This window comes from Pyrgilauda ruficollis, unplaced genomic scaffold, assembly GCF_017590135.1.
Source record: "Pyrgilauda ruficollis isolate IOZ18807 unplaced genomic scaffold, ASM1759013v1 scaffold100, whole genome shotgun sequence".
Classification (NCBI taxonomy): domain Eukaryota; kingdom Metazoa; phylum Chordata; class Aves; order Passeriformes; family Passeridae; genus Pyrgilauda; species Pyrgilauda ruficollis.
In genome coordinates, this window is record NW_024508102.1 from 1,475,824 (window position 1) to 1,503,150 (window position 27,327).

Genomic DNA, 27,327 nt, shown 5'->3' on the forward strand with positions numbered 1-27,327 from the left:
CCAGGGATGCTCCTTCTCCACGCCCTGGGAACCACTGAAGGCATGAGGGCATTGACAATGCAAACCACGGGGGTTTATGGCTCCTTTTTTAACTTTTTTTTTTTTTTCTTCTTTTTAATGAAAGTGCTTTTTAATACTTTTTAAAAAGACACCATGCTTGTAATCAGGCTGACGGCCCTCTGCAGTGCCCAGGGGCTGCCCTCCCACCCTGCATGGGAAGTGTCTTGTTTAGGGAAAGGTTTGGGGTGCCTCCGTCTCTGGCTGGGTTTTGTGGGGGATTCCTTGTGCTGTGTTCAGGAATTGCACTTGGGGCTGGCCCAGGCTCAGTGTCCCCACTGTGGCTGCTTGCTGGGGAGTCATGAGTACAGAGCAGTGAGGGCAGATTGCCTGATTTATTTTGTGTATGTACATTTTCCTTGTTTCTTTTTTTTTTTTTTTTTTTTTGTTCCTTCACCTTTTTTTTGCCTTTTTTCTGCGATGACTGTTCCAAACTGCTCCAGCCACTCTCCTGCATCCTGCGGGAAGTGGCCAGGGAGGTGCAGGGAAAAACATTGAGCAATGCAGGGCCAAGAGTTTGGGACAGAAAGGACAGAGACAGAGAGGGGACAGAGACCAGGAGGGGAGCCAGGAGAAGGGACTGGGTCAGCTTGGAGGTATTTTTGTGGCTGCAGCCCAAAGTAAACCAAGGCAGAGTGCCCAGTCCTGAGGCTGCAACTGCAAGGGCAGAGTCTGGGGAAAGCAACCCCGGGCTGCAGGAGGGTCACAGAGGGACAGAAGTGGAGGGGAGCAGGGTGGCAGGAGGCTGGCAGGGGGACAGAGAGCCCGGGGTGGCCAGGTCTGGATGGGTTTCTCATGTTGGCAGGGGAGTGAAGGCAGTGGGAAGGAGGCAGGAGTGTTTTGAGGGGCACTGCGGCTGCTTTGGGAGGGGGACAGGGCAGGGTCAGGCTCAGTGCAGGGAGCAGGAACAGCCCCAGAGCTCAGGAAGGTGCCTTGGCTGCTGCCTTGATGCCACGTGTCCTGTGAGGCATGGGGACTTCGACCTCTTGCTGCTGGGAAAAGCCACCCATCCCTGAGGGAAGGAGCAGAGCCATCCCAGCCCCGGGCCAGGCTCAGTGAGCAGGGCAGACGGAGCAGGGAGGGAAAGAAAGAGGGAAAAATCCAAGGCCAGGCACTGGCAAACCATGCCAGGGCTGTGCTGGGCCTCTCTGGCCAAGTTCTCATATGTAGCATGTTTGTTTGTTGTTTTGTAGGTTTTTGGGGTTTGTTTTTTTTGGTTTTTTTTTGTTTTTTTTTTTTTCCTTCTGTTTCACTCACTGATCTAAAACTCTGGGAATGAAAACTCAAAACTCCCCCACCATAAACCACAGGCGTGTGCCCACTCCCAGCCCTGATGGGGGACGAAGCTCTTTGTTAACTGGACCGGTTTGTGCCTCCATCCCTCCCTCCCTCCTGCCTGCACCGAGCCCAGGGCTCACCCTGCACCCCACGCACACAGACTGCTGCCCCCAGCAGCCCTGGCTGGGGTTTAGTCATGATCCCAGAGACACTTTCTCAACTCCCCCAGCCCCTCCGTTCGCCTCCAGTGTATTTATGAATTTCACATGAAGTACTGTTTTATTTTTTTAAAGACTTTGTAAAGCTTACCAGGGTTACAATCACCATTTTTAGAGCTGCGTCAGTCCACAATGTTAAAAATCCATTTTTTTTATGTATTATATTTTTTGTGTATTTTTTTTTAATCCAGCTGTGATGGGTTGTATCATATATTTGTTGTGTTTACTGTATCTGTCCAACTTCAAAGAGAGGAGACTGTGGAGCTCCAAGAAAACTACGGTCTGCTGAAAAAAAAACCATTAAAATTATTTGTTCATGGGTTGGCTCAAACAGTTCTGAAGTTCCTTTTTTTTATTTCTTGGGATTTCCTTCAACAGCCAGGACCCCTTGGCTGGGACCCCAATTCTGGGTACCAGGATGCTGCATCCTGCTGTGTTTTGCTCTAGTTTGCATCACTGCTGCAGGATTTGCTTGGGAAAAGTTGGGTTGGCCACGGCAGACGCTTCCCCGCAGCATCCCTGGGTTCAGGAACACTTTTAGGGGGTCGCACGCTCCACCACAGGGTGACCGAGGGGATGCTCTGTCCCACCGCTCACCACCACCCCTGCAAGCCCTGCTCGCGGTGTCTCAGCTGTTGGTCACACACCCCATCCTCCACTCAGGGACACTCGTGTTTCACCAGCAGCCGCTTCCCCCGTCCTGCGAGCCGCCCGCACCCCGCTATTCTTCCCGCACCCCGCCATCCCCCAGCACCCCGNGTTCCCTCCACCCTTCCCGGCCCCATTCACCCCCCCGGCCCCGGTCCCGGTCCTGCCCCTTCCGCCCCGCTCCGCTGCCTGCCGGGACGCGTAGTCCCGCGGCCCCGCGCCGCTCCCGGCCCGCCGCAGGTCCGCTCTCGGCCCCGCCGACCGCTGCGCGCCCCGCTGCTCCCGGTCCCGTTCCTCCCGACCCCGTTCCTCCCGGTCCCGCTGCTCCCGGTCTCGTTCCTCCCGGCCCCGTTCCTCCCGGCCCCGCTGCTCCCGTCCCGTTCCTTCCGACCCCGTTCCTCCCGGCCCCGTTCCTCCCGGCCCCGCTGCTCCCGGTCCTGCTCCTCCCGGCCCCGTTCCTCCCCATCCCGCTGCTCTCGGTCCCACTGCTCCCGGTCCTGCTCCTCCCGGTCCCGTTCCTCCCGGCCCCGCTGCTCCCGGTCCCGCTCCGCCTGTTGCTCCGGTGCCCTCCCCGCTCCTCCTGCAGCTCCTCCGGTTCCCCGCTGCCGCCCCCGCTCGTCCTGCGGCTCCGCTCTTCCTGTAGCTCCGCTCCTCCTACTGCTCCGCTTGCCCGCTTGTCCCGCTCCCGTCCCCGCTCTCCTGTTTCCTGTGTCCCCGCTCTCCTGTGTCTCCGCTCCTGTCCCCGCTCTCCTGTGTCCCCGCTCCACCTGTTGCCGCTGTCCCGCCGCTGTCCCGCTGCCGTCCCCGCCGCAGCCCTCGGGGAGCGGGGAGCGCCCCTGGGGGCTCGGCCTCGCTGGAAGCCGCCGGCATTAATTAACGCGGCTCAGGAACGGGATGAGCCCGCCGGGGAATCCCGCCGGGGCAGGCAGAGCTCGGCTGCCCGCACCGCTATCCTGGAGCTCCGGGACTGCTCTTTTTAGCTTCTAAACCGGAAATTAGACAATCGCACGGGGTCAGGCAGGGGGGAAGCGGTGCTGGCGGAGAGCTGGGGCTGCTCCGGAGCTGCTGGCTCCGCCGGGGTTTGGGGTCCCGAGAAGGATCCGTGGGCTTCCCGAGTGGGGAGGTGCGTGACTGTGTTCCATGGCCGTGCCTCGCAGCTCCACTTTGAACCCAGGATGAAAGTCCATCCTGGAGCACAACTCACTGACAAGGCAGAGGGCTTGAGCCCTGTAGCCCATCCCTGGCCCACCAGTGTCCCCAGCCACTGGATGTAGGGTCCCATGGGTGCTTTGGGTACATGGATCCCTGTATGGGGACAGTTTAGGGTTCGGGATGGTCCTTGTGTGCAGGAAAGGCCTGGAGCACCCCAAGCATTTTCCTTCCTTCCTTTGCCTCGGCTCAGCCCTTCCGCCTTCCCAGCCTGGCTCCTTGGCTCTGTCCTGCAGCCTGCACTGGCTCCCACTCCTGCCCGCTCCCTGCAGGTCCCCGCTCTGCCCGGCGCTGCCCGCTGACCCCACAGAGCCGGGATGGAGGGAGAGCCCACCCTGCGCCTCCGTATCTTCAACCTCAACTGCTGGTGAGTCCAGGCTTGGCCAGGTCCGTGCCAGTCTGTGTGTGGGGAGATGGGGGCACCACACTGGGGGTGGGGTCCCACCTTGGGATTAACTTCGTGGCCCCTTCATTTTGGAGTCACACCACTCTCTCTGCCCCAGAGGGTCATGAGGTGCTTGGCTGGGTAGTGCCTCCTGTCCCTTCCGTGCTTGTTAGCCCCAGAAAAACCCCCCATTTGCACCCCAAGCTGCCTCAATTCTGCAGGCAGGAGAAGCTGTCCCCAAACAGCCTCCCTGCATCTTGTCCCTATGTCCTCACACAGCCCTTTCCCCTTCCCATCTTTCCCATTTGCTTCTGCTGGTACTGGAGCCCTGTTTCCCTCCCTCGTTTCGGGTCACAGTGGCCCCAAGAGCCCTCATGACCCTGTCCCCACCAGGCTTTGACTGTCACTCCTCTCTGGCAGGGCCATCCGCTACCTGAGCAAGCGGCGGCAGCAGCGCGTCCGGCTCATCGGGGACACGCTGCGCCAGGAGGGCTTTGACCTGGTGCTGCTCCAGGAGGTGAGGGCAGTTGGAGCCAAGTGCCCATTCCCAGCCTGGGAGATGGGCATGACTGTTCTCAGCCTGTCCGTCTGTCCTCCAGGTGTGGAGCGAGCAGGACTACAGTGACCTGAAGGTGAAACTAGCAGGCTGTTATCCCTTCTCCCATTACTTCCGCAGGTGAGAAGGGCAAGGTCAGCCCCCCGGGGCTGTCTGTGGGGCAGTGCCAGGGCTGTGCCATGTCCTTGGGGTTTGCCACTTGCAGAGATTGCTACAGGTCCTCTGTTGCTGTGGGAGACCCCATGCCTGGGCAGTGGAGTGCCCACAGGAGCACACTGGGATCCAGGAACCTGGGGGGTCGTCCTGGCCCAGGGCTAGGGCGAGGCAGAGGTTTTGGGGTCTCCTCACTGTGCTTCTTCCCTCCACAGTGGGGTGATCGGCAGTGGCCTCTGCGTCTTCTCCAGGTTCCCCATTCTGGACACGCTCCTCTACCAGTACTCACTGAATGGGTACCCCTACATGGTAAGTGGGGTGGGGGGCACGTGGCACCATGGTGTCCATCCCCACGGAGCCTCGGTAGCCCTGACCTGCCCTTTTTCCCCTTGGGCAGCTCCAGCACGGGGACTGGTTCTGCGGCAAGTCCGTCGGTCTCGTCATTATGAAGATCTCAGGGATCATCTTCAACGTCTACGTCACCCATGTGAGCAACCCAGGGAGGAGCCCAGCATGGGGGGAACAATGGGGAGGAGGGGAATGAGTGGCCATACTCCTGTTTTACTGTTCCCTTGCTTTAACCCTGCTCTCCACCCTCTGCCCTGGACTATGCACTGATTTAATAAAATATTGCTCGGGGCAGGGACCCATAACTTGGTTGTGCACTGGGGTGAGCATCCCATGCTCTCCCCAGTGGGGGTGAAATAAAGACAGAGGTGTTGGCAGGGGCTGTTTGGAGGGGTTGGGTGGGTTTGCAAGGGGCCTGGGAGCAGGGCAGGAGTCACAGCCCCTTTGCTTTCCCTCTCTCTCCAGCTGCACGCCGAGTACTGCCGGGACAAGGACGCCTACCTGCCCCACCGCCTGGTGCAGGCCTGGGAGCTGGCACAGTTCATCCGGTGAGCAGCCGTGGGGTGTCCCCTGCAGGCCCCCAGGACACTGTGGTCACCCCTGCCCCTGGGGCTTGCACTGCAGAGAGCTCCCATTTGCACCAGTCCCAGTCGGGAATAAGGTGGAGCAGCACTGGGCAGGTCCCAGTCACTCCAGTCGGGTGCCAGGCAGGGCAGGCAAGGACAGCCACCCCTGTCCCCACAGACACACCTCAAAGGCAGCAGATGTGGTGCTGCTGGGAGGGGACCTGAACATGCACCCTGAAGATGTGGGCATCCGGCTGCTGCGTGGCTGGACGGGGCTGCAGGACGCCTTTGCTGAGGCCATGCACTTTGAGGTGAGCTGAGGAGCTGAGAGGGGTCCCAGGGCACACCAAGAGCCCCCAGCTCAGCCAGGCTCTTGTCTCAGGGCTGTAAGAACGGCTGCACCCTTGTCCCTGACAACTGCTTCACTGACAAGGCAGAGCTGCTGCCCTTCCCGCTGGGCATCCGCATTGACTACATCCTCTACAAGGTAACTACACTGACTGCATCCTCTACAAGGTAACAGGAGTGTCTGCCCGCCAGCTGTGAGTGCTGGGGGTGAGGCACTGCTGTGACCCCCTTGTCCCCTCCCCCAGGCCATCTCCAGCTTCACGGTGAAATGTGAAGAGCTGAAGACCACCACGGGGCGAGCCCCAGGCGTGGACATCCCCTTCTCAGACCATGAAGCTGTGATGGCAACACTGCACATCCAGAGGCAGGGACAGCCTGCAGGTGCCACCCTTGGCACAGCTGGTGAGTCGGGGGGCTGCTGCCAGCATCCGCTGTGTGCTGGGGGCTGGTGGAGTCGGATGGAGCTCTTTGGGGATGTTGTGCTCTGTGGTGCTGCTTGTAGAGGGCTGCAGAGCACTGGGGATGGGGAGAAGGGTATTGGGGTGTTATGGGGAGTGTAGGGATGGTACGTGGGGGTCTCACCCTGCTGGGGGCCGCTGTCCCCACAGACCTGGCACTGGCAGACGTGGTGACAGAGGCACGGACAGAGGTGGGCGTGGGGCTGCAGGCGGCGCGGCGGCAGCGCTACTCCTCGGGCAGGATGGCCGTGCTGGCCCTGCTGCTGCTGCTGCTCCAGGCTGCAGCTGCACTGGCCACACTGGCTGGACTGGGCACAGATCAGCCCTTCCCCAAGCTCTCCTTCTGCCTGCTGGCCTTCCTCGCCCTCGGCGTCCTCGTCCTCGCCACCGGCCTGCACCTGTTTCACACCATGGAGGTGAAGATGCTGCACGGCACCGAGGACCAGATGTGGATGGTGCTGCGGGCCCTGCAGGAGCGTCCCAGTGAAGGCTGAGCTGAGGCTCTGGGTGTCCCACAGTGTCCCCTTGCCCACACCACGTCCCCTTTTTCATCCTTGTTTTTAGCTGACTTCAGGTCTTAGGCGAGCAGCACTGCAGCCAATGCAGTAGTGCAGGTTTGGCAGCTGCCTCTGGGTGAAATGAAGGTTTTTGGGGTAGATTTATTGCATTGACCCCTGTGAGAACCACAATGGAGGCAGATTTTTATTGATGTCTTTTTAAATACACTCTTTTGTACATGGAGGGACCCACTGGCCTGGCTGGAAGGCTTGAGACACTGAGGCTCCCCTTGCCTGGGGTGGCCTCAAAGTTTACACTGGTGGCTGTTCTGGCAACCAGTCCTGACTGATGGAAAATAAAGGCAATATTTTAATCTTTGGCACCCGGTCAGGGGGGCTTTATTTGAAGGGAGGGGGTTTGCAGCAGGATTGTAGGGCTGCTACAAACACAGGGAGGGTTGGAGGAGGTGCTGAGGGGAATGGCAGGATGAAGGCTGAGCACAGGGTGGTGTTGATAAGAGAGGAACCTATGCCTGGGACCCCCATCCCAACACATCTGGGCTGCCATGAGCACCATTTGGCCACAGAGGCAACAGCCAGGGACTCCAGGGGCATCTAAGGCCAGCGTGGCATTGCCAAGCAGAAGAAATCCCAAAGGGGCAAGGAGGGCACAGCCACTGGTGTCCCTTGTCCTCGTCCTGAGCACAATTCCCATGGGAGCTCCTGGACAAAAAGCCCTTCCCTGGCTCAGGGGGCTCGTGGTAGGGTTCTGACCCTGGTTTCCTGCAGCAGCTGGGGACAGCATGGACGTGGCATCCAAAAGCAGTGGTGCAGAGCAGCTGAACCAGCCCAGTCTGTCTGTCACTGGCCCCAACTTGTACAGCCAGATGTCCCTTGAGATGGACAGTCCAGACGGGCATGGACACCCTCAGCTGGGAAGGATGTCCCAGGGTGGCTTCGAGGGACCATTCTTGAAGGTGCCCCTGCACAAATGGCATCTGCCTCTGGTGGCCATTCCCTCCTTGCTGCTGGGAGCCACCACAGCCCCCTTTTGCAGTCCCCTGCGAGTCTTGTTTTCCAGGCAGCACAAGGCAAAGGCACTCCAGCCATGCACAGGATGCCCTCTCAGCCCCCCAAGGCTGAGTGCTTCTCGCGTGGGCATCCACCAGCGGGTCTGGCCCCTCCGTGACAGATTTGGCAAGCAGGGAGCTGGATTTGCTGTAGCAGCTGCTGGCACCTGGGGCATTGCCACCTCCAGAGGTAGCTCAGGGTGGTGCTCAGCCCAGGACTCACTCACTCACACTCTGCTGGTCCCTGGGGAGGACCTGGTGGCCCCAGGGCCGTGCGGGTCAAGCCCGCAGCTCACTGAGCCGCTTCTCCTCCTGCAGCTGGATGAGGACATTCCGCTTATTCACCACCTCCACCAGCTGCTTCAGGATGTCCTGCTCAGCCTTCTCATCCTCAGGTGTCTTCAGGGCATCTGTGGGAGCAAGGGGCCAGAGTAGAGGTGGGAAGGCCACAAGCCTTGACCTGCTCCCTGCACCGTGCAAAGGGATCCTCTCCCTGGCACGTGCTGGCACTCACCCTCCTTGTTCATGTAACTCCGGAGCTTCTCGTCAAGCTGACACTGCTGCTCCTCCAGCTTCAGTTCCTGCACCCTGTGGGGAGGAAAAGAGTGTGCTGGCTACTGGCTTGGCAGGGGATTGGGGTGAGCTGAGCCCCCACAGCGGCCAGGGAGCATCCCCCAAGGCTCACGCGATCATCAGGTCCGACTCCTCGCTCATCAGATTGTTCTTCTTCTGGACCAGGTACAGCAGCTGGTTTGTCCACTGTGTCTGCTGGTCAGCCAGGCTCTCTGCAGGACAGGGGAATGGTCAGTGGGATGCAGACCCTCATTGCAGGGTCACAGTGCTCTGTCCACCCTGGCTTTACCATTCTCATCCCGGAGTAACTTCTCCAGCTTGATGCCCTGCTGCTCCAGCTCCCGGAACGTCACCTCGATCTCCTCCAGCCGCCTCTGGATGGCCTGTAAGAGAAGGGCAGCACCCACCTGCAGGCCAGCACCTGCCAGCACGTGGCCACCAGCAGCAGGACAGAAGGGACAGGGTGCAGTGCCATGCTGGGGACGTGGCTCTCCCCTCTGGGGTTACCTGGGCTTTGCAGAACCTCTTCATCTGGGACTCCCTGGCCCGGCGGGCCAATGTACGCTTCCAGGTGGGGAATTTTTCCTCTTCCCTGGGGTCTGGGTACTGTGAAAGGACGGTGGCACGGGCAGGGGGGTCAGTCCCTGCACCAGGCACCTCCTGCCTTGGCAGCCACAGCTGAGCCAGACCTGATGCCTCTGTGAGAGGAGCAAGAGCCCCAGCTGCCACCTGTGCTGGTGGTGCCACCATCACTTGGGGAAAATCCTCACCAACTCTTTCACGATGCCAAGGCCTGTGTCCTGCTCCTCCTCTTTCCCCTCCTCCTCTTCCTCCCCCTCCTCGCTGTCACTGTCCTCCAAATCTGCCCAAGAAAAGATCTGTTTCAGGCTGGTTCCTCATGAGCAAGATGTAGGATACAGCAGGGTCCAGCAGGGACTGAGAGCTCTGCTCATCTGGACACTCCAGTTTGTACCACCTACCTTTCTCCATGTCAATTTTCTCCTCCTCCTCCTCCTCCTCCCAGGCGCCTTGTCCCTGCCGCAGGGCAGGGAGGGCCTCGGGTGCTGCTGGGAGCCGCAGACGAGCTGGCTTCACTGGAGGCTCGGGCTCTGCTTCACTGGTGAGGTTCAGCGTGGACAGACTGAGCTTCTCCAGCGGTGTAAGGACGATCTTCCTCCTGCCCCCGCTCTCCTCACCCTCCTCTGCTGTCCCTTGGGGTTCTGCTCTGGGAACCTCCTCTTCCCTCACATCCCCCCCAGGCTGTGCCAGCAGCTCCTGCTCCTCCATGTCACCAGTATCCGCAGTGTCCTCAATGTCCCCAGGCTCTTCCCCTGCCTGTGAGGCTGCTGGGGTGGGCTGAGGTGGACTGGGTGCCCACTCCATGGGGGACACACTCGACCTTCCAGCATCTGAGGGCGGGTGGGCAGCAGCATCAGCATCCTACGGCAGAGCAGAGCAGAGGGGTGATGCAGCACAGGGCCACACCCAACCACCCCCCTAAACATTTTGCCTTTCCTCCATCACCTACAGGGCTTTAGGGTGATTTACCCCATCAGGCAGCGCTGAAGCCTCATCCCGGGGCAGATCCATGCTGGCTGGATTGGGGTAGTGCAGCGAGCAGTAAAAATTACCTGAGGGGAGAGCGGGGAGGGGGGTGAACTCATACGACAACCTGCAAGGTGGAGAAGCCGTGCCTCAAGCATTCCCTCACCCCAAAAGCTGCCTCACCATCCTCCTCGTCGAAGGCGTAGTCGCCCAGGCGCAGCGTGGCCCCGCAGCGCCGGCACTGGAAGCAGCCGCGGTGGAAGAAGCGTCCCTCGGCGCTGGCCCGCTCCACGATGTACACACGGCGCCCGCAGAAGTAGCAGGCGTCGCTGTTCTCCCCCGTCCTGTCCCTCGGAGGCTGCGGAGGGAGAGGACAGGCAGGGGTGGCAGCGGGGGACTGGCACCCACCCTGCCCCGTGGCTGTGCCAGCAGCCATGGGGGCACGGGCAGGGCTTTGCCCCTCTCGCAGCGCTGGGTCTGGGCGCTCGGGATGGGTGAGGGAGTGGCAATCTTGGCTCCGGAAAACCAGTTGGGTCAGGAAACAGGCAGGGAGGAGCTGGGAACCTGTGGGCGTTCGCTTGTGCAGCTCTGGTCCCAGCCCTTGGCTTGGCCCTGCCAGCCACTGGTGCCCTCCTGGTGCCCCCCCTGCCCTGAGCTGGACGCTCCATCCCAAGGTGACACAAGGACCAACCTGCCCTGGGTCCATCACGGTGGCTTGTGGCAGCTCGTGGGCACTGTCCGGAGTGTCTCCATCCAGCCCCGTGTCCAGCTACAAGTGACCCAAGGGCAGGGTCAGCCCCCCACTCTCCCCCCAGGACAGCTGCACCCCAGCAGGGCCCCCTTGGGGCACCTGGGGCAGACCCACCTCAGCGTCCCTGCGGCTCCTCTTGGCCTCACTGTCCTTCTGGGCACCGTCCTGCAAACCCAAAGGGGGCGGTCAGGGTGGGGAGTGTGACAGGGTTTTGGTGTGCCATGAGGGTGTGGGTGGGGGTCCCTCACCTGGGTACGTTTGTGTGCCAGGTTCCGGCTCTTCTGCAGCTTGCTGAGGAAGAGGATGGCCCCTCGTGTGCCAGGGGGAGACAGTGGCTTCTTGCTGACCTCCACCTCTGCACAGGACACGGCCATTTTGGTGGGACCCACCCAGCAAAGAGGAGAGCACCCAGCCAGCCCCAGTGTAGCTCAGGATGGGACAAATCCCCCCAAAATCTCACACCTGGAGAGGCCCCAAAAATTTGATAGAAGTGGCTGAGGTAGGTGATGAGGTCCAGGCGGTCAGGCTCTGTCAAGGTGGCCATCTCAGCACTGGAGAGGACAGGCTGGATGCCCAGCTCCTGCTCTGCCACGTCCAGCACCATCTGGTGGGTCTGAATGGCATCCTGGGGGTCCACAGAGTCAAAGTCCCTGTGGGGAGACACGGCTGCCATCAGGGTGGGCTGGGCAGGGTGGAGGGTTCTGGGGGCTCCCAGACACTCACAGCAGGTCGGGGCGGAAGCGGTGGATGAGGGCACAGAGGGCCAAGCCGCTGGTCCAAGAGGTGCTGAAGTTGGTCACGGCCACGCCAGGGTATCCAGCCGTGCTGGCCTGGCACCAGCTCAGCAGCTCTTCGCAGACAGCTCCAGGGGCCACTGGGGAGGCAGAGACAGGGGACACCCCCCCAGTCCACCTCCTGCCTCAGACTCCATGCTTTAAGAGGAAAGGGATCCCATGGGAGCAACCCGAGACACCCCCTGTCCCCCCACAACCCTCCCCAGCAGTCTCAATGACTATGTTGAGAAAGCATCTGTCAATATTTCATGGCTCAACATCTGTGCAGCCTGAAGGGACACAGCCTCCTCCCCAGAAGGCAGCAGGGGCCTGTGTCCCCACAAGCAGAGGGGATAGAAACCATTGGTGTCACCAGGACAGCCTGCTGGACACAGGCCAGGGAACAAGAAACAAGGATGGGGAGGAAAACCAGGGCAGTAGCCACTTGGGCATGGGCTGCTGGAAGGGATGGGGCAGGACTGGTTGCTCCTACCCGTGCTGAGCCGGTTGTCGCTCTTCCTCTTGTGGTCCACCTCCACCATGCCCACGAGGTAGAGGTCCTTGACCTGCCAATGGGGACATGCCAGTGGTGGGTCACCACCAATGACACCATGCAGGAAGTGGCCCTGGCAAAGGGGACACCTGGACACCTCCCCAAAACCCTCCAGAACTCTCTGCCATCCACAATGAGCAACACATCCAATGTCCTGTGCGCTAACAGCTTCAGTCTCACACCCTTTGGGGACAGGGGACTGGGTAAATTAGTGTCACCCTGACAGCCAGGGAGGCTGTGCTGGCTGGCTGTCCCACGGCAGGACCTGGCCAGGTACCTGGCTGGCTTTGATGGCCTGCAGGTTGATGTTGGGGTAGCGCGTGGCCGGGTCGATGCTGTACTGACTGACGTTCTTGTTGGTGTTGTCCGGGGATGTCTGCGAAAGGCGCTGGTAGATGCTCTCCCTGGGTGCAAGGCACAAAGCTGGCGTCACTGCTGCCATCCCCACGTGCTCCAGACCCTGCCCAGCGGGGTGGGGACACTCACCTCTCAGCCAGCACCTCCAGCGGGGGTGTCCCGGCCGCCCACCGCCGCACCATCCACGCTGCGTCGAAGGCGGCGAGGAAGCCCCTGGCCACCCCGGTGCCCAGCGGCCAGAAGGGCTGCAGAGGGAAAGGCAGAGCTGCAACTGGAGTTGCATGGCTGGTCGGGGCAGCTGGGAGGAGGCTGGCAGCTGCCAGGCTTGGCCAGGGATGAAAGAGGGAGCGGCGGCAGGACGCGCACGGAGAGGAGGGGTGGCCATCTCCTCCCCAGCCAACGCAGCTGCGTTTGGGGACGGCTGGGCTGCTCCTCCATCCTGAACCAACCCCAAATCTCCGGTGGGGCTGGAGAAGGGGATAACCTCCCCAAAACATGCCACTGCTGGGAGCCTGCCCAAGGATGGAGCGCACTGGGCAACGGATGAGAAGCACTTGGTGGGAGGGAAATATATTGCAACCAATGCATCTTGCAAGAAGAGGGAAATGGGGACATGAGGGGGAAGCTCTCACCTCCACCAGGCAGTCGCCCACCAGCCCCAGGAGCACACGGCTCCCGTTGTGCTCCCGCACCAGCGCCGCGTTCTCCGAGCGCGTCATGCAGGTGAAGTCGAACATGTCGACATCAGGCAGGTCCCGGTGGTTGAGGGCAAACTCCAGTTCGGGCAGGCAGTAGTTGGTGGAGAAGTTGGCAGCTTCTTTGGCATAGCTAAGGAGGGCATCCCGGTTCACGTTGTCCGGGGCCAGGAGGCTCTCGATGTCCGCTTTGTCCTGTGGGGATGGGGTGAAGCTGACTGGGATGTGGGAGGTGATGTTTGTCCCTCAGCCCAATGTTTGTCCCACAGCTCTAGGGTGAAGCTGTGCCACTGCGCTCGCAGTGTCCTGGAAGGATTTTTCCCTGTGGCACAGGTGACAGCTGCTGCAGCCCCTACCACCCCAGGCAGTCAAACCAGCATCCACAATTTGCATCCCACTTGCAAGGCTTTCAGCTGCCCATTGATGTGAGATCCTGCCCTTCTCACCTGGAGGATGACCCCCTTCTTGAGCAGGCTCTGCTTCTTGGCCGTCATGACGAAGTAGTGAGTGTCATCCTTGTAGTACACGATGTTTTCCAGGTCAATGCCTGGTGATAGGGAAGGGGCTGAGCCAAGGCCACGGGGTGTCCCAGCACTGGGCTCAGACACCAAACGTCCCCTGCAATGGGGCACCACGTGGGGACATGCACCCCATTACTGGAGACATCCTGGGGCTGAGCCTCCAGCTCCCTCAGGCGGGGCAGGAGCCCCCAACACCCCACATGTGAAGGTTGGGACCACAGGACCACTGACCCGTTTTGTTGTAGAGGTTCTGGAAGAACTTCTGGTTGTAGATCCGGGCCACGCCGCTGATCTCAGCCACCTCCACCTCGGCCCGGCTGTGGCGGTTGATGAAGTTGGTGGTGATGCCAATGGCCAACTTCCCACGCGTCTCCTTCCGCTTGAACCCTGCGGGAGGGGAGAGGCGTGAGCCCCCACCCAGCCCCCCATATTGGTCCTGGGGTTCCAGGGACACCTGTTGTCACCTTCAGGGACAAATTTGCCACCGCCAGCTGAGATGAGGACGTCGAACTCGTAGTGGGTGAGGGGAGAGGAGCTGGGCTGCAGCACAGCCTGCCAGCCACCTGCAGGGAGAGGGGTGGTCATCAACATGCTGGTCCCCAGGGAGCTGCATCTCATTTCCCCCAAAAAGGCATGCCTTGGGCTAGCAGAGCGATTGGGGGGATCAGAGTGACCACCCACAGCCCTGTCCTTGTCCCCAGGAATGCCACCCACCCTGCAGAGATACCATACCTGCCTTGCCCGCGGGGGGAACAAGCCCCTCGAACCGTACATTGGTGTGCACCTCCACCCCCAGGAGCAAAGCCACCTTCAGCAGGATCAGCTGGAGCTGCCGGATACCTGGGAAGGGAGGGAGAACCTCAGGGCTGCCCCCCTGACTGCTGGGACTCCCCACAGCCAGCCTGGGCCCCCCTAAAACTCACTGATGTGGTCCAGCGTGCCGGTGCAGAAGCGCCCGTAGAACTTCTTGGCGCCCAGCGCGCGCAGGTCGTGGATGGTGAAGGGCCAGAGGTGCAGGACGTTGTTGCGGGAGAAGGAGTCGCGCTTCTCCAGCAGCACCACGCGGGCACCCAGCAGCGCCAGCTCGATGGCCGCCCGCAGCCCGCAGGGGCCAGCGCCCACCACCAGGCACTGCCACGGCACGGCACGGCACTCAGGAGGGTGGGCAGCCCCCAAGCAGGGTTGGGGTGAACCCCCCGGCACCTCCCCGCCTGCTGGGTCAGGATCTGGCCCTCCTCAGATTCCCTTGTTCTGCCTGATTCTCCCTGCAAACTGCGTGCCCCCCACCCCCTGAACCTTGCCTTCACCCGGGGCAATGGCAGCAATTACAGCGTTGGGTGAGATAAGGTGCAGGTCTGCTGAAGCCCTGACTGGGTTTGGTCTCCTGACAGCTTCTGCACAGGGATGGGACAACGGGGCACAGCAGTCAGGACAAAAGCCATCACCTGTGGGACGGGGTTAGGGTTATATCCCCTAGGGGACATCCTACTTGGCATGCTCCTATCTCCCAGAAAGGGCTTGACAGTTCCCTCAGCCCTGCCATGGGATGTCCCCAGTGAGAGGCAGCTGGGAGGAGGAAGGACGCTGCTGGCTGGGTGGCACTGAGGTGGCATCATGCCACGGGGAGCTGAGCAGTGCTAATTAACATCCTGTCCCATTAAACTCCATCAACCTCCCGCCTGGCACATCCTGCATCCTCCTGGGATGAGAGCCAGAGTGTCCCAGGGGATGTTCTCACCCAAGACAAGGACACAGGGCAGGGAGAGACCCAAACCCCTCACCCCACACCCCGGTTACCTTGGTGCCAGCACAGGCTGTGCCCTGGTCGTAGTCCTTGTGCCCAGCTTTCTTATCCAGCTTGCTCCACAGGGCCTTGGCATTCCAGTAGTTGAGGGCAGCCTTGAGGCCGTGGTAGAGCTGCAGCCCACTGCCCTGCAGCCCCAGCTGCTGGCAGAGCTCCAGGAAGCAGCCCAGCACCTCCCGGCACTCCCCGGCACGCAGGAACCTCTCAAAGATGGCATGGGCCGGGTTGCCCGGCTCGTCGGCCGGCACGCTCATCCCGTGTCACCCAGGGGCCTGGCAGAGGGACAGCAGAGGTCAGCAGGGAGGGGACCCTCCTGGATCCCCACCCCAAAACGCATCCCGTACCAGACCTGGCGTCTCAGTGCCAGGTTTCGCAGCTGCAGGTGCCGCTGGGTGGTGACGGCGCTGCCAAAATTGGCACTTTGTGGCAGCAGCGATGGAACTGTCCCCAGATGCTGCCCCCAGAGAGCCACGGTGTCACACTGCCACTGCCCCCAGAGAGCCACGGTGTCACCAGGGCAGGGGATGGGGAGGGCTGAGGCTGCAGTGAGTGGCTTCCTCCATGCAGCAGGTACCTGCAACAGCCAAGAGCAGAGCGAGTTGTTTTGGAGAGAAGATACCACTTCCTTCCCCTGCAGCCTTGGCCTCACTGGGGGGGATGGGAGGGAGCTCCTGGCTTTAGGAATCAGCCACACAGCTGCTGCAGGAACCAGCAGGCCCAGCCCTGTGGCTGGAGGGAGCGGGGTTGGATCCATCCCCCAGCTGGAATGGGGTGACCTTTTCCCCCACCTCCCCTTCTACCACTCCTGCAGTGGGTGGAAGCAGATTAGCACAGAGGAAGCACCGGTGAGGAAATCAAATAAAAGTCAAATCACCCTACAAGCAGCCCCATCGTGCCACAGAAGCTGTGAGAGGAAGGCTACAGCACATTTCCCCCTAAGCCTCCCAAAACCCCCTACCCCTGGCATCTCCCAGGGAACCAGTTCCCCTCACTTCTCTCTCCCAGCACTGCCCTGAGCACCAGCCTGTGCCCTCTTTCTTGCCATCCCGAGCACCAAGAACAAAATTTTGCCTTTTCCAGCCACTGTGGCCAAGCCCAGGGCTGTGAAAAGCTCCCCCAGCCCAGCACGGACACGGCAGAGACACGGGGCTGCCAAGAAGGATCCTCTGGAAAAGCTCGGGAAGACGCAGAGCTTCCACCTTTGAACCGCAGCTCTTTGCCCTCCGAGTGTCACCGTGGGCACGTGGCAGCACCCGGAAGGTGGCAGTGGGACAAGGATGTCGTGAATAAATTAGGCAGCCCGCAGGAGGAGGGGGCTGGGGTGGGGGTGTGCGGAGAAAGGAGTTACTTAAGGGCTTAAATTTTGGCTGGAAAGGCCGAATTCTGGCTGGATTTCTGGTTCAGCCTCACTCAGGACTTTCCCGACAGCAGAACTTGCAAAAAAAAAAAAAAAAAAAAAAAAAAAAAAAAAAACCCCCAAAAAAAAAAACCAAAAAAAAAAACCCCCTTGTGCTTTGCAAAGCAGTTCTGCAGGTCACCTTCCCTCCAATCACTTCTGCAGGTCACCTTCCCTTCCAGCATCACACTCAGGAAATCCGGGCATTTTAACCCCTTCCTTCCTGGGCAGACATAGGACAAGGCACCCAGCAGGGCACAGCAGGGGCTGGCACACACCGGGGTGGCAGCGTGGGGACAGAGGACATGGCCCATGCGCTCACGACAGGCCTGTGAGAGCTGAGGACAGAGTTCTGCTCTTCCCCTGAGCGCTGCTAGCGACACAGGATGCGGCTGGGGAAACTGAGGCAGCGCTGGGAACCTCCCCAAGGAGTTTGCAGTGCTCCCACCCATCCTTGTGCCAGGGAGGCTGCCCAGGCAGAGCTGGCTGCCAGGCACCAGTGCCCCGTGCAGATGGGCTGTCCCCCAGCAGCTCAAGTCACTGCTCTGGCACCTCCAGGGCCACGACAGCAGCCCCAGGGAGATGGGGCAAAGGCAGTGCTCAGGCTGGGAGCATCTACTCCAGCCTCAGCAGCTCCTGACTCTGGAAAAAGCCCATCTCGGCCTTGATTCCCACTGGACGGGATGCCAGGGGCAGCGGGCTGCCTGGGAAAGCTCTGCAGCCCCAACGCTCTGGCAGGGAGGCTCAGAGGAGGCAGAACAACAAGCCTTGTGTTACACAGTTTCCTACAGAAAGGATTATCCTGCCAGCTCTCTGGCACACTCAAACCCCCTTGAGAACTGCAAGCAAGGTCAGAAACTCCTAGGAAAGCTCAGTTCCTGCAGGCTTGATACAAAACCCCAGCTTCCAGCCCACAAAGGCCAGAGGCAGTGGAGGAGGGCACAGCCTGTGCTAGGCTGCCTCTGGCTCTGCTCCTTCCATCAAAGCCTCTTGCATTTCTTCCCCTAACACTGTTCCTGCAAGCAGCAGGGAGGAGGGGGGGGTGCAGCCAGCCCTGACTCATCTCATGTCAGCTTTGGTTGGCTGCAGAAATGTCTGTGGGGACATCAGCCGGGTCTGAGACATGGGGGCACCCCCGGAGCAGGGACACCTCATCCCGCCATGTGGGTCAGGGTCTCCCTCTTGACCTTGCAGGAGAAGCATTCTCTTGGGAGAGGGTGGGGGAAGATGCTTGGGAGCTCACGTGGCTCCCAGGCACATGGAAATAGGGTGGGAAAGGACACAGCTCCAGAGCTGATGAAAGCTGGGAGGATTGTCAGCAGATCGGCTCGCTGCTGCTGCGCTGGCTCCCAGCATGGATGGGCTGTCCTGGGTCTGGGATCCAGGCTCCCAGCATGGATGGGCTGTCCTGGGTCTGGGATCCAGGCTCCCAGCATGGATGGGCTCTCCTGGGTTTGGGATCCAGGCTCCCAGCATGGATGGGCTGTCCTGGGTCTGGGATCCAGGCTCCCAGAATGGATGGGCTCTCCTGGGTCTGAGATCCAGGCTCCCAGCATGGATGGGCTGCCCTGGGTCTGGGATCCAGGCTTCCAGCATGGATGGGCTGCCCTGGGTTTGGGATCCAGGCTCCCAGCATGGATGGGCTGTTCCAGGTCTGGGATCCAGGCTCCCAGCATGGATGGGCTGTCCTGGGTTTGGGATCCAGGCTCCCAGCATGGATGGGCTGTTCCAGGTCTGGGATCCAGGCTCCCAGCATGGATGGGCTGTTCCACGTCTGGGATCCAGCCTGGACACCATAGGCCAGGCTGCTGAGCTGGGCTGGACCCCAGGAGAGCCCCTCCAGTGAAAGGCCAGGGGTGGATGGAGGGTTTCTTGTGACCACCCAACAGCTCGGCCAAAGCCTTGCTTTCAGCCACCAGCTGAGCTGGGAGGGTGTCAGGAAGGGGTGAAGGCACTGGGAGCCCTTACAAATGTTATTGTGCTCAGGAGAAACACCCCAGGTGTGGGACTGGGCAGGGAGATCACCCTGGCCAATGCCACAGAAATTTGCCTTGATTTTGATGGGTTTTAATCCTTGGAGGGAGGGGAAAATCTCTGTCAGCTCCTCTGGTGTGAGGCAGGGATGTGGGTGCATGAGCACACCCCAGCTTTGCAAGGCCCCAGCATGGAGCTGTGGGAGGAAGGGCTGAGGAGAGGGGACAAACCAAACCTGCATTAAGCTTTTCCAGGGATCCACACACCACAGCCTGGCCACGTCCCGGGGAGCCCTGGGCACAGACAACACTTGGGGGGGAGCAAACGTGCCCCCCTATTTTTGCTGCTCAGCCTGTTCCCCTGCCCAGCACCAGCCCACAGAAGGACCTGCCTCTTGCAGCTGAATTTTGGTAAAAAGAGGAAGTCTGGTCACGGCCAGGTTTCACACCCCACATCATTCTCCTCTTCCTACTTCTCCTTTACCCCAACACATCTGCGACAAAGACATCTCCGAGATGATGCACAGGGCATCCCTCATGGAGCTTAGCAAAGCTCTTCCCCATCCTACTCAAGGGAGCCCTGGAGGAGGAGGAGGAGGAGCAGGGACTGCTCTCCTTCCCCTTTGTCCCGAGGGCAGCAAAGGTCAGCGGCTGGAGGGGAAAAGCAGGGAGGATGGAGCAGGGGGGACGCCGCTGCCCCCAGGAGGGGCTGCGGGGAGGGAAAAAGCGCTGCCCTGCCACGGAGCGTGCCAGGGACAAGCAGGACACGGGTTCGGGGGTCTGAGCCCTCCCCAGCACGGCGGAATCATCGCCCGGTTTTGTCAGCCCCGTCCCCGCCTTGCGCAGCGATGCTCGCAGCGGGGCGGGCGGAGGGACCGGACCTCGGGATGCTGGCACCGAGCGGGGGCACACGGGGCCGGGGGGCAGCAGCGCCCTGACCTCCCCACGCCCAGGATGCTCTGCCCATCCTCACCCTCCACTCACCTCCACAGCCCCTCGGAAGGGGAAACTGAGGCACGGACCGGGGCGCGGGGAGGGACCGGAGCTGGGCGCAGCCGGGCGATAGCGAGCAGGAAACGAGCTGCGGCTCTGCAAGCAGCAGCTGCCGGCCCGGCCCTCCTCTCCTTTGCCCTCCCCTCCTCGGCCTTCCCCTCCCCTCGCCTGCCCGACCCTCCCCCGCGGCCGGGGGGACCCGGGCCGGGCGGTGCCGGGACAGGGGCGGCCCCCGGGCCACCCCTCTTTGTGCCGCTGCGGATGTCGCGCCGGAGGAACAGCGGGACGAGCGGCACAGCGCAACCCCAGCTGGGTTTTTTTTTTTTTGTATTTTTGCGTGAGAAACCAGACTTTTCGCCGAGCAAACAAAAAAAATTCGGGTGATGAAACCAAACGGCTTCACCCCCTTCCCACTGTGCCGCTGTGCTGAAACCGGCCAGGAGGGTGCTGGGGACACCGGAGGGTCCGGGGGGGGACCCACCCTGGGGAGGACCCACCCAGTGCCAGCTCCGGACCCCGACCACGAGAGGAAACTTCGGGGATTACGTTTCCATTTCCGTGTGGGGACGGTCCCGGCGGGGTGAGGGTACCTTGGGGCGGGGGGGGAGCCCCCGGGGTCACCGAGGATCGCCGCTGGCCGGGTGCTTTTGGGTGTTCTGGTGGCGGTGCGCTCGGGGTGCTGCTGGACATTGGCGGTGTGCTGGGACAAGTGACACGGCCAGGGTGCTGTGACGCACGGGGACAACTTGACAGAGGCTGTGGCCGGTGACTCAGGGACACGGGGCGAGCTGGCGAACGCGCGTTGCTCACGTCGGTCACCCTGAGTCACCCGTGGCACTGCCGGCGGCTATGGCGAGCAGGGTGAGCAGCCCGGCACCTCCATCTGCAGCCCCTCCGAGCCTTCCTGGGGATCCTGGTGCTGAACCCCCACCGGGGCAGCTCGGCCGGGCTCTGCTGGTCCCTGCAAAGCCGCTGGCTCCGGGTGCAGCAGTGGAACCCACCCGTGTTTCAGCGGGAGGCTGGGGCGGACACGGAAACGGGGCGTGTGTGCCAAACCGAGCGGTCGGAAAGAGCTCCCTCTGTTTGTGAGCCTGCCGTGGGAAAGGCTGGTCACCGATCTGTGCCTTCCAGCCCAGCATTGTCCCCCGGGCAGCAGCAAAGGGGCGTTAGATGTGAATTACAGCAGGGACTGTGGTGGCGCTGAGGGGGATGTGGTCTAAAGAAACCCACGGCCGTGGGCAGCCCGGGCTGTCCCCAGCACAGGGGATGTGTGGGAGCACATCTGCACCCCTCAGTGTGCTGAGAACAGGCAACTCACAGCATCAGTGAGAGCTGCTGCAGCTCCCTGAACCCTTCATGGTTATATGGAGGTGCCAACCATAGCTTAGATCCTACCACAGATCCTAGCCCCTGCTCCGTCATTACAATTCCCCCATTTTTCCTCCCATTTTATTATTCTAGGGGTTTGGTGTTTTAGGACGTGGGGAAGGAGCAGAGATGCCTCTGAGCTGCCCCTCCCTGGTCCAGCTAGGCCTTGGATGATGCTGCAGACTGCACCCGCTGCAGCTCCAGGACACGCACGAGGAGGAGGAAGGCGATGCTCAGGAGAAGCAGCCAGAAGAAAAGCCAGTAGTGCTGTGGGAAGAAGAGCCATGGACGCCACAGCTCCGCTGCAGACCCCTTGGACCTGGGGAGAAGGTGACACTTGTCATCCGTGGGGGAGAGCAAATCCCACCTCCACCCCATCTGGGGACAAGGAGGATGTTTAACTCGGCCCCAAACCTCACTGCCCTGTTACAAACCCAAGTGAACAAGCCTGAGGAGGGCATGGGCAACATCCCAACCTTCCACCACTAAATCCCCCAGCCCCCTGCCCAAGTGCTGGGGACCACAGAGAGGCCAGCAGCCGTGGGGGGATGCTGGGCACACGCAGGGTGCTGCTCACGTCAGCCCAAGCTGCTCCGGCTCCTCGTTCCCTGCGCTTGAGCCTCTGCCATCTGCCTCTGCCACCAGCTTCTCTGTCACAGTGCTGTCCTGTGGCTCCAGCTCTCTCCTGGGGAGGGAGAGGACGGGGTCAGTGCTGTGCCACGTGGGCCTGTGGCAGCAGGTGCCACGGCCACCCAGCGCAGTTACCTCTGGGTGCTGGGCCAGCGCTGGGCCCCCTCGGGCTCCAGGTCACCTGCGGGGGCTGCTCGGCTCTCAGGGCTGGCACCTGGCTGGGCACCCAAGGGGGGAGCATCAGTGGGGACACGCAGCCGCGGTGGCAGCGTGGCTGGGGACACAGCTGCTGGCTGTCCCCACCCAGCACGTCCTTACCAAGAGCTGCTTGGGGATGACGGCGATGCTGACCCTGCGGCGGGCAGAGCCCTGCAACAGAGGGGCTGGGGGTGAGCCTTGTGCTTCTCACCTCCTCCTTCCCCATCACCTCCCCAGCACAGCCAAGGGACACCACGGGACACTGCCAGCTCCCACTGGAGCTAAGAGGGGAAGCTGGAAAGCCAGGGAAGGTCAAAGCCAAGAGGATTGTGCCTGTCACTACTGCTGCAAGCTGTGCTGGTGGGGCTGCCTGACCCCCTCCCCTGCCTCTGGAGCTATAGGGGGATCAGTGTTGGATTCAAGCTGGTGCTAAAATACAGCCCAGGCTGTGGGTCTTGCACTACGACCCTGCAATAGAAGGATCTGCCTAAGATCTCTTGCACAGGCAGCCCTCAGCTTGCTGAGCATCCTGACTGCCAACAGCTCTCCGAGGCTGCCCCTGCATTGTTTCATCCCAGCAGATCTTCCCTGCAGCAAGCAGCTGGCTGCAGTGACATTGTTTGGGGACAGGTGGGTGTGTGGGGACAGCCAGGTGGGGGAGGGCAGCAGGGCATGGGGAGGCAGTGGCTCCAAGGCTCCTGAACTGGGACCAGTTACCTGCTGGAAAGTTCTCTTCAGGGGGTGAGGTCTCAGCCGTGGCTCCACATCATCTGAGAGCAAAGAGAAGCTGCCTTACATCATCCCCAGCACTAAGATGTGACAGAAGGTCACAAAGCTCCCTGCCACTGAAAGCTGTCCTGGCCATGTGCTCTGTGCTTGGCACAGGTGGTGCCCCAGGCAGGGGGACCTGGTGCTGTGCCCACAGTGGCACCTGTGGGGCTTGGTGCTCAGGAACAGAGCCCTTTTTGTGCAGGGGGCCCCCGGCCCTGCATTCCCAGCTGGGTTATGGCTCTCTGGCTGCCAGCACCTGCTCCCACACTGATCTGTGGCTGCTCCCACACTGATCTGCTGTTCCACTGTCCCCTCACAACTGCCACCAGCTGCTCCCCCCTAGCAGCCCTCAACTCACAGCACCACTGGCTCTGTGGTGCAGGTCACACTGACCCCCCAGAGGGGCTCAGGACCGAGCCCTGCAGGGTTGCTGCAGGGTGCCAGCCCTGCCCAGGCCCCGGTGGCAGAGCCCACCTCACCCTGGGTCTCTGCCAGCTGCCGGTTGCGGGAGTTCTGCTGGATCAGGCGCTTCATCTCCTCCAGCTCCGCGTGCTCCCGCTGGTGGTGCCGCTTCAGGTTCTCCACGTGCTGGACCATCACCTCTGCTGCTCGGCTCATCCGGGCCTCCTGCAGCCAGGTGGGATGGGGGATCAGGGCCCCTAAGTCTCTAAGGAGCAGCTCTCTGCCAGTCCCTCCCCGTGCCTCCCCCCAGGCAGTGCAGGTGCATCCCCTGCCCGCTCCCGGGGCAGGTGGATGGATCCCTCACACCCTGCTGAGCACAAACATGAGGTCAAGGAGGAGGGACAAACCCCAGCAAGCCCAGGGATGAGTCCCCAAGCCTGTGTGTAGCACCTCCATCGCTCACCTGGTGCACAGCCCCCAGTTTCTCTGCAGCACTGGTTGCCCGCTCAACAGCTGCTGACAGCACGGCCAGGTTGTGCTGCAGCTGCTGCAGCGTCTCCTTGCAGCCTGCATTGGCACAGGACCGGCCCAGCCTCTGTGGGGGGAAAGGATGGAGCTGCTGGAGCTGGCACTCTGAGTTGTCCAAACCCCTCTGGGGCTGGGTGATGCCAGCACGTGCCAGCCCCCTGCCCCGGTGCCCACCTACCTCCAGGGCAGCCCGGCACTGCCCCAGCTCCTCCTGGATGTTTTCCTCTGCTGCATCCCGTGCCCGCTTCTCCACCTGCACCCGCTGCTGCAGGGTGAACACGTCGCAGCGAAAAGCCAGGGCGAGGTGGGCAAAGGCTGCCTGAGGGGTGAGAGGTAGAAGGGAAGCCACCAGGGCCACGTGCTGCTGTCCCCAAGGCACAGACAGACCTCCCAGCGTGCCACCAACCAGGGCAGTGCTAAAGACAATTAGCACTTGCCTTGCCCCAGCACCCTCAGGCTGCTGCATGCTGGGGACAGTCCCCTGAGATGCCAGCCCGGGGAGACACGTCCCCCAGGCAGCTGAGCGTCCCCCAGGCAGCTGATAAGGCACGGAAATGTTGAGCCCTCCTGGCAGGAGCACACGCCAGGCAGACGCCAGCCCTCGCTGCAGGTCCTGGCTGGTGGCTGAGCCTGACTCAGCCCTGGCACTCGCAGGGAAATTATTTTTATTAGCGAGGCTCCCGCCACCTCCCCGGCTAAGGGCGCTCTTCGGCAGCTGCAGAGCACTTTGTGGGATTGCCAGGCACGCAGAGGACAGGCTCATGGAAATGCAGCTGCCTCCAATTGCCAAAAGCATCTCTGGGAAAGGGTTGATGAGGTGGCTGCCAGGGGCCTGCGGTGCTGAAGGAGCAGGGCACAGCCAGCACGGTGAGCCAGCACGGTGTCTGTCCTTGTGTCCCCTTTCCCCAGCCCACCCACGGCCCCCAGCAGCCCTCACCTCCAGATCCTGCTCGGTCAAAGCCACCCTGCAGAAAGAGAAGTGCTGTCAGGGATGGTGGCATCATGGGGGCTGCATGCTGAAAATGCCCTTGCTCTGCTCCCAGGGGTGCCAGCCACCACGAGGAGTGGGAAGCCAAGTGCCCATTGTGTGGACAGCAACTCTTGTGCAATGGAAAAGGAGGAAAGTCCAATCTCTGAGCCCTGGGACCCCCCTGTCCTGCACCCCCAGAGGGATGCAGGTGCTCACTGGTCTTACCTGTGCAAGCCAAGCCTGTCCAGCACTGAGAGCTCACTGGGGAGACTCAGCAGCGGCTCCTCCAGGGTTTCTGCACCTGCAGGAAGGCAGTGGGGCCACAAGAGACCCACATGAGGGCTTTCCCTGGGCCTTCCCTCCTCCCTCTGTCCTCCTGCCCTAGCAGGGGGTGCTGCCCCTCTTTTGGAACCATCCCAATCCTTCCCCAGCATCAGGGGGGCTTTGGCTCCTCCCAGGCCAGTCTCCCCTTGCCCATGTCCCCACCAGGGGAGGTGACCCTCACCAGAATACGTTCCCAAGCTCATCCCCAGCTACTTCAAACCTCCCCCTAAGGGGACCCAGCTAGGATGTGAGATGGGGACTCACCCACCTCCTTCAGTCCTGTCACTGTCCCCAGGGTGCACAGCCTGCTCCTGCACGGCCCTGCCTGGCTCCTGAGAGGCACAAAGGTGCTGTTGGGGCAAACCTCTCCCTGGTGCTGCACAGCACCCCGAGAAGAGCAGCACAGAGGGGCTGGGGGCCTGCCTGAGCCCAAGGAACCAGGCAGGGTTTGTCCCCCACTGTCACCTCCCTCTCACCTCGCTGACTTGCTCCACGCTCTGCTCGCTCCTGGCCAAAACCCCAGCTGGGTGTCCCTGGGGACTGCTCATCCTGCCTGGGGACAGAAAGGCTGCTGGGGGCTGGGCAGCAGGGCCCCCTCCCCGGCCTGACACCACTTCAGGAGAGACCCCCAAAACTGCCACTGGCACTTCTGCAGCCTGCAGGCTCCCAAGGGACGTCAGCTGGCAGGTGTGCCCCCAAAATCCCTGTGGGATTAAGGGAGCTGGAGCTAAACTGAGCCAGGTCAGGGGGAGGAGGATCCAGTGCAGAGGGTGGGCTGCAGCTGGTGAGGCAAATCCAGGGGATGGGGCTGGGGTCCCAGGGCTGGAAGGGGTTGCAGGCAGGTGCTGCCAGGCTAGGGGACACCCTCCTGCTGCTCAGGGAGGAGGGTGGAAAACCCACCCTTGTGACCCCATCCCCGCCTGGGCTGCCCTTACCTTCATCCGGAGATGGGGGGAGCCCGGCCAGCTCTGCCTGCTGCTCCCTGTGGAGGGAATCCCGGGTAAACCCTAAAGAAACTCAGGAAGCATCGGCAGTATCCCACTCCCCACGCTGCCCCAGCTCCTTCCGTGGGGCTGCTCCGGACCTGGGTCCTTCCCGAGCATCCTCCACAGCCTGCTCCGTCCCCGTCCCGCTCTGCGAGCCGCCCCCTCCGCTCCTGCCGCCGCCGCAGAGCCCCACAGAGGACCCGGCGAAGCCGTTTCCAGCCAGCAATGAGTCACCAGCCTCAGCACTATCTTCTTTTTTTTTTTTTTCCTTTTTTTTTTTTTTTCGCTCTGGCTGCCAAGCGGACCTCGCTGCGAGCCGGCCTCTTCCAGCACCACAGCACACCCAGAGCCCAGGCAGGCATCATCTCACAGCACAGCACCCCACGGGGATGGCAGGCCCCCCTAAAAGTGCACCGGGACAGGTTTATCACCCCAAAACCCAGTCCTGGGCGCCAGGAGGTCTGGCAGCTCTGCAGCATCCCTGCTCACTGGTGCTGATAACAGGTCACCAGTGCCTGGAGACACAGGGGCTGCTGTGCAGAGCCCAGCACCCAGCAGGGAGAGGGTTTGAACCCCCAAACTTTTCCCCCTGGAAGCCGCAGCAGAGCTTCTCCCTCTCCTCCTGGCGAGCCTGAGAGCAGTGGCTGCAGGAGAATTTTGCCACCACGCCAAAACGATGCTCAGTGCCTCTTGCCTGGCACTGCCGTCCCTGTCCCATCCTTGCCGGCACCCCAAGAACCTCTGGGGGGGAGCTTTTTGTGCACATACCTGCGAGGTGAGGGGCTGGGTCGGCAGCTCGCCCTCTGCCGCTGCCGCCGCCGGCGCCCCTGGGCCGGTCCCGGCGCCTCCTCCTCGCCCTGTCCCGGCGAGCTCCCATCCAGCGCCTTCATCTGGGCCGTGCAGAGGCTCCAGGAGCAGCACACCTATGGTGAGAGACCCGCATTAGCAGCGCGCAGATGGAGAACGCCTCTAAATGTTATATTTTTAAAGCGTTTTCTCACCCAGCAGGAGCTTCGAGCTCCTCTGCTTTAGCGTGGAGGCATCTGCGGGAAAAAGAGGTGGGGAGGCCCGCTGGGATTCAGGAGGAGGCTGGAGGGATTTGGGCGGGCATGGAGCGAGGCAAATGGCAAATTTAACAGGGTGGACTTTCCTGCTTGCCACCCCCATTTCCTTCCCCCGGGGCAATCCTCATTTTGGGTTTGTGGTGCGGGTCAGCTTCTTGGAGGGACGTGGATTTGCAGCAACCCCCTCCTCCCCAGGCTGCAGACACGACAGTCCCTGAGCTCCCAGAAACAGATATAAAAGATTTCCAGATATAAGGGGGCTTGGAGGCGCCATTTAAGCTGTTTTATGATGTTTAGAGGATCAGAGAAGGATGCAGGAAGCCCACAAAGTCCCTCTCCCAGCCCACGGTGAAGTCGCTGT

General features: G+C 61.5%; 3 protein-coding genes and 1 long non-coding RNA gene across 11 annotated transcripts; 1 reads left to right on the forward strand and 3 right to left on the reverse strand.

Moving 5' to 3' along the window:
- Nucleotides 1-93: 93 nt before the first annotated feature.
- LOC121354019 lies at nucleotides 94-3,070 on the reverse strand. Its single transcript, XR_005955225.1, has 2 exons — nucleotides 2,969-3,070; nucleotides 94-1,835 (listed from the first exon to the last, which is right to left on the reverse strand). It is a non-coding gene; the product is annotated as an uncharacterized LOC121354019 (long non-coding RNA).
- On the forward strand, nucleotides 2,376-7,100 carry SMPD2 (sphingomyelin phosphodiesterase 2). 4 transcript variants are annotated; one of them, XM_041468294.1, is made up of 11 exons: nucleotides 2,376-2,441; nucleotides 3,683-3,777; nucleotides 4,216-4,312; nucleotides 4,395-4,471; nucleotides 4,720-4,813; nucleotides 4,902-4,991; nucleotides 5,318-5,400; nucleotides 5,597-5,729; nucleotides 5,801-5,905; nucleotides 6,012-6,168; nucleotides 6,375-7,100. In XM_041468294.1, exons 2-11 carry the CDS (start codon nucleotides 3,728-3,730, stop codon nucleotides 6,716-6,718), a joined length of 1,230 nt encoding a protein of 409 aa, XP_041324228.1. In that variant the 5' UTR covers nucleotides 2,376-2,441; nucleotides 3,683-3,727; the 3' UTR covers nucleotides 6,719-7,100. The 4 variants fall into 4 exon arrangements, with proteins under 4 accessions (XP_041324228.1, XP_041324220.1, XP_041324237.1 ...); XM_041468286.1 differs by lacking the exon at nucleotides 2,376-2,441 and adding an exon at nucleotides 2,991-3,324 and having other exon boundaries at nucleotides 3,604-3,777; XM_041468303.1 differs by lacking the exon at nucleotides 2,376-2,441 and adding an exon at nucleotides 2,991-3,324.
- A 148-nt stretch (nucleotides 7,101-7,248) lies between these two features.
- Nucleotides 7,249-20,704, reverse strand: MICAL1 (microtubule associated monooxygenase, calponin and LIM domain containing 1). 5 transcript variants are annotated; one of them, XM_041468200.1, is made up of 26 exons: nucleotides 20,316-20,703; nucleotides 15,713-15,937; nucleotides 15,357-15,635; nucleotides 14,483-14,690; nucleotides 14,292-14,399; nucleotides 14,024-14,122; nucleotides 13,791-13,946; nucleotides 13,485-13,585; nucleotides 12,976-13,233; nucleotides 12,473-12,588; nucleotides 12,264-12,390; nucleotides 11,927-11,999; nucleotides 11,384-11,534; nucleotides 11,123-11,310; nucleotides 10,909-11,015; nucleotides 10,775-10,825; nucleotides 10,601-10,678; nucleotides 10,093-10,267; nucleotides 9,913-9,995; nucleotides 9,345-9,804; nucleotides 9,135-9,226; nucleotides 8,872-8,970; nucleotides 8,654-8,747; nucleotides 8,477-8,576; nucleotides 8,306-8,379; nucleotides 7,249-8,201 (listed from the first exon to the last, which is right to left on the reverse strand). In XM_041468200.1, exons 3-26 carry the CDS (start codon nucleotides 15,615-15,617, stop codon nucleotides 8,071-8,073), a joined length of 3,390 nt encoding a protein of 1,129 aa, XP_041324134.1. In that variant the 5' UTR covers nucleotides 15,618-15,635; nucleotides 15,713-15,937; nucleotides 20,316-20,703; the 3' UTR covers nucleotides 7,249-8,070. The 5 variants fall into 5 exon arrangements, with proteins under 5 accessions (XP_041324134.1, XP_041324105.1, XP_041324124.1 ...); XM_041468171.1 differs by having other exon boundaries at nucleotides 10,093-10,678; nucleotides 20,316-20,704; XM_041468190.1 differs by having other exon boundaries at nucleotides 10,093-10,678; nucleotides 15,708-15,937; nucleotides 20,316-20,704.
- Nucleotides 20,705-21,162: 458 nt separating this feature from the next.
- Nucleotides 21,163-26,792, reverse strand: LOC121353333 (inositol 1,4,5-triphosphate receptor associated 2-like). The gene is made up of 13 exons (XM_041467088.1): nucleotides 26,671-26,792; nucleotides 26,001-26,072; nucleotides 25,852-25,898; nucleotides 24,818-24,893; nucleotides 24,560-24,587; nucleotides 23,801-23,941; nucleotides 23,558-23,689; nucleotides 23,172-23,319; nucleotides 22,639-22,691; nucleotides 22,042-22,092; nucleotides 21,859-21,941; nucleotides 21,671-21,778; nucleotides 21,163-21,412 (listed from the first exon to the last, which is right to left on the reverse strand). Exons 1-13 carry the CDS (start codon nucleotides 26,790-26,792, stop codon nucleotides 21,253-21,255), a joined length of 1,221 nt encoding a protein of 406 aa, XP_041323022.1. The 3' UTR covers nucleotides 21,163-21,252.
- Between the last annotated feature and the right edge of the window lie 535 nt (nucleotides 26,793-27,327).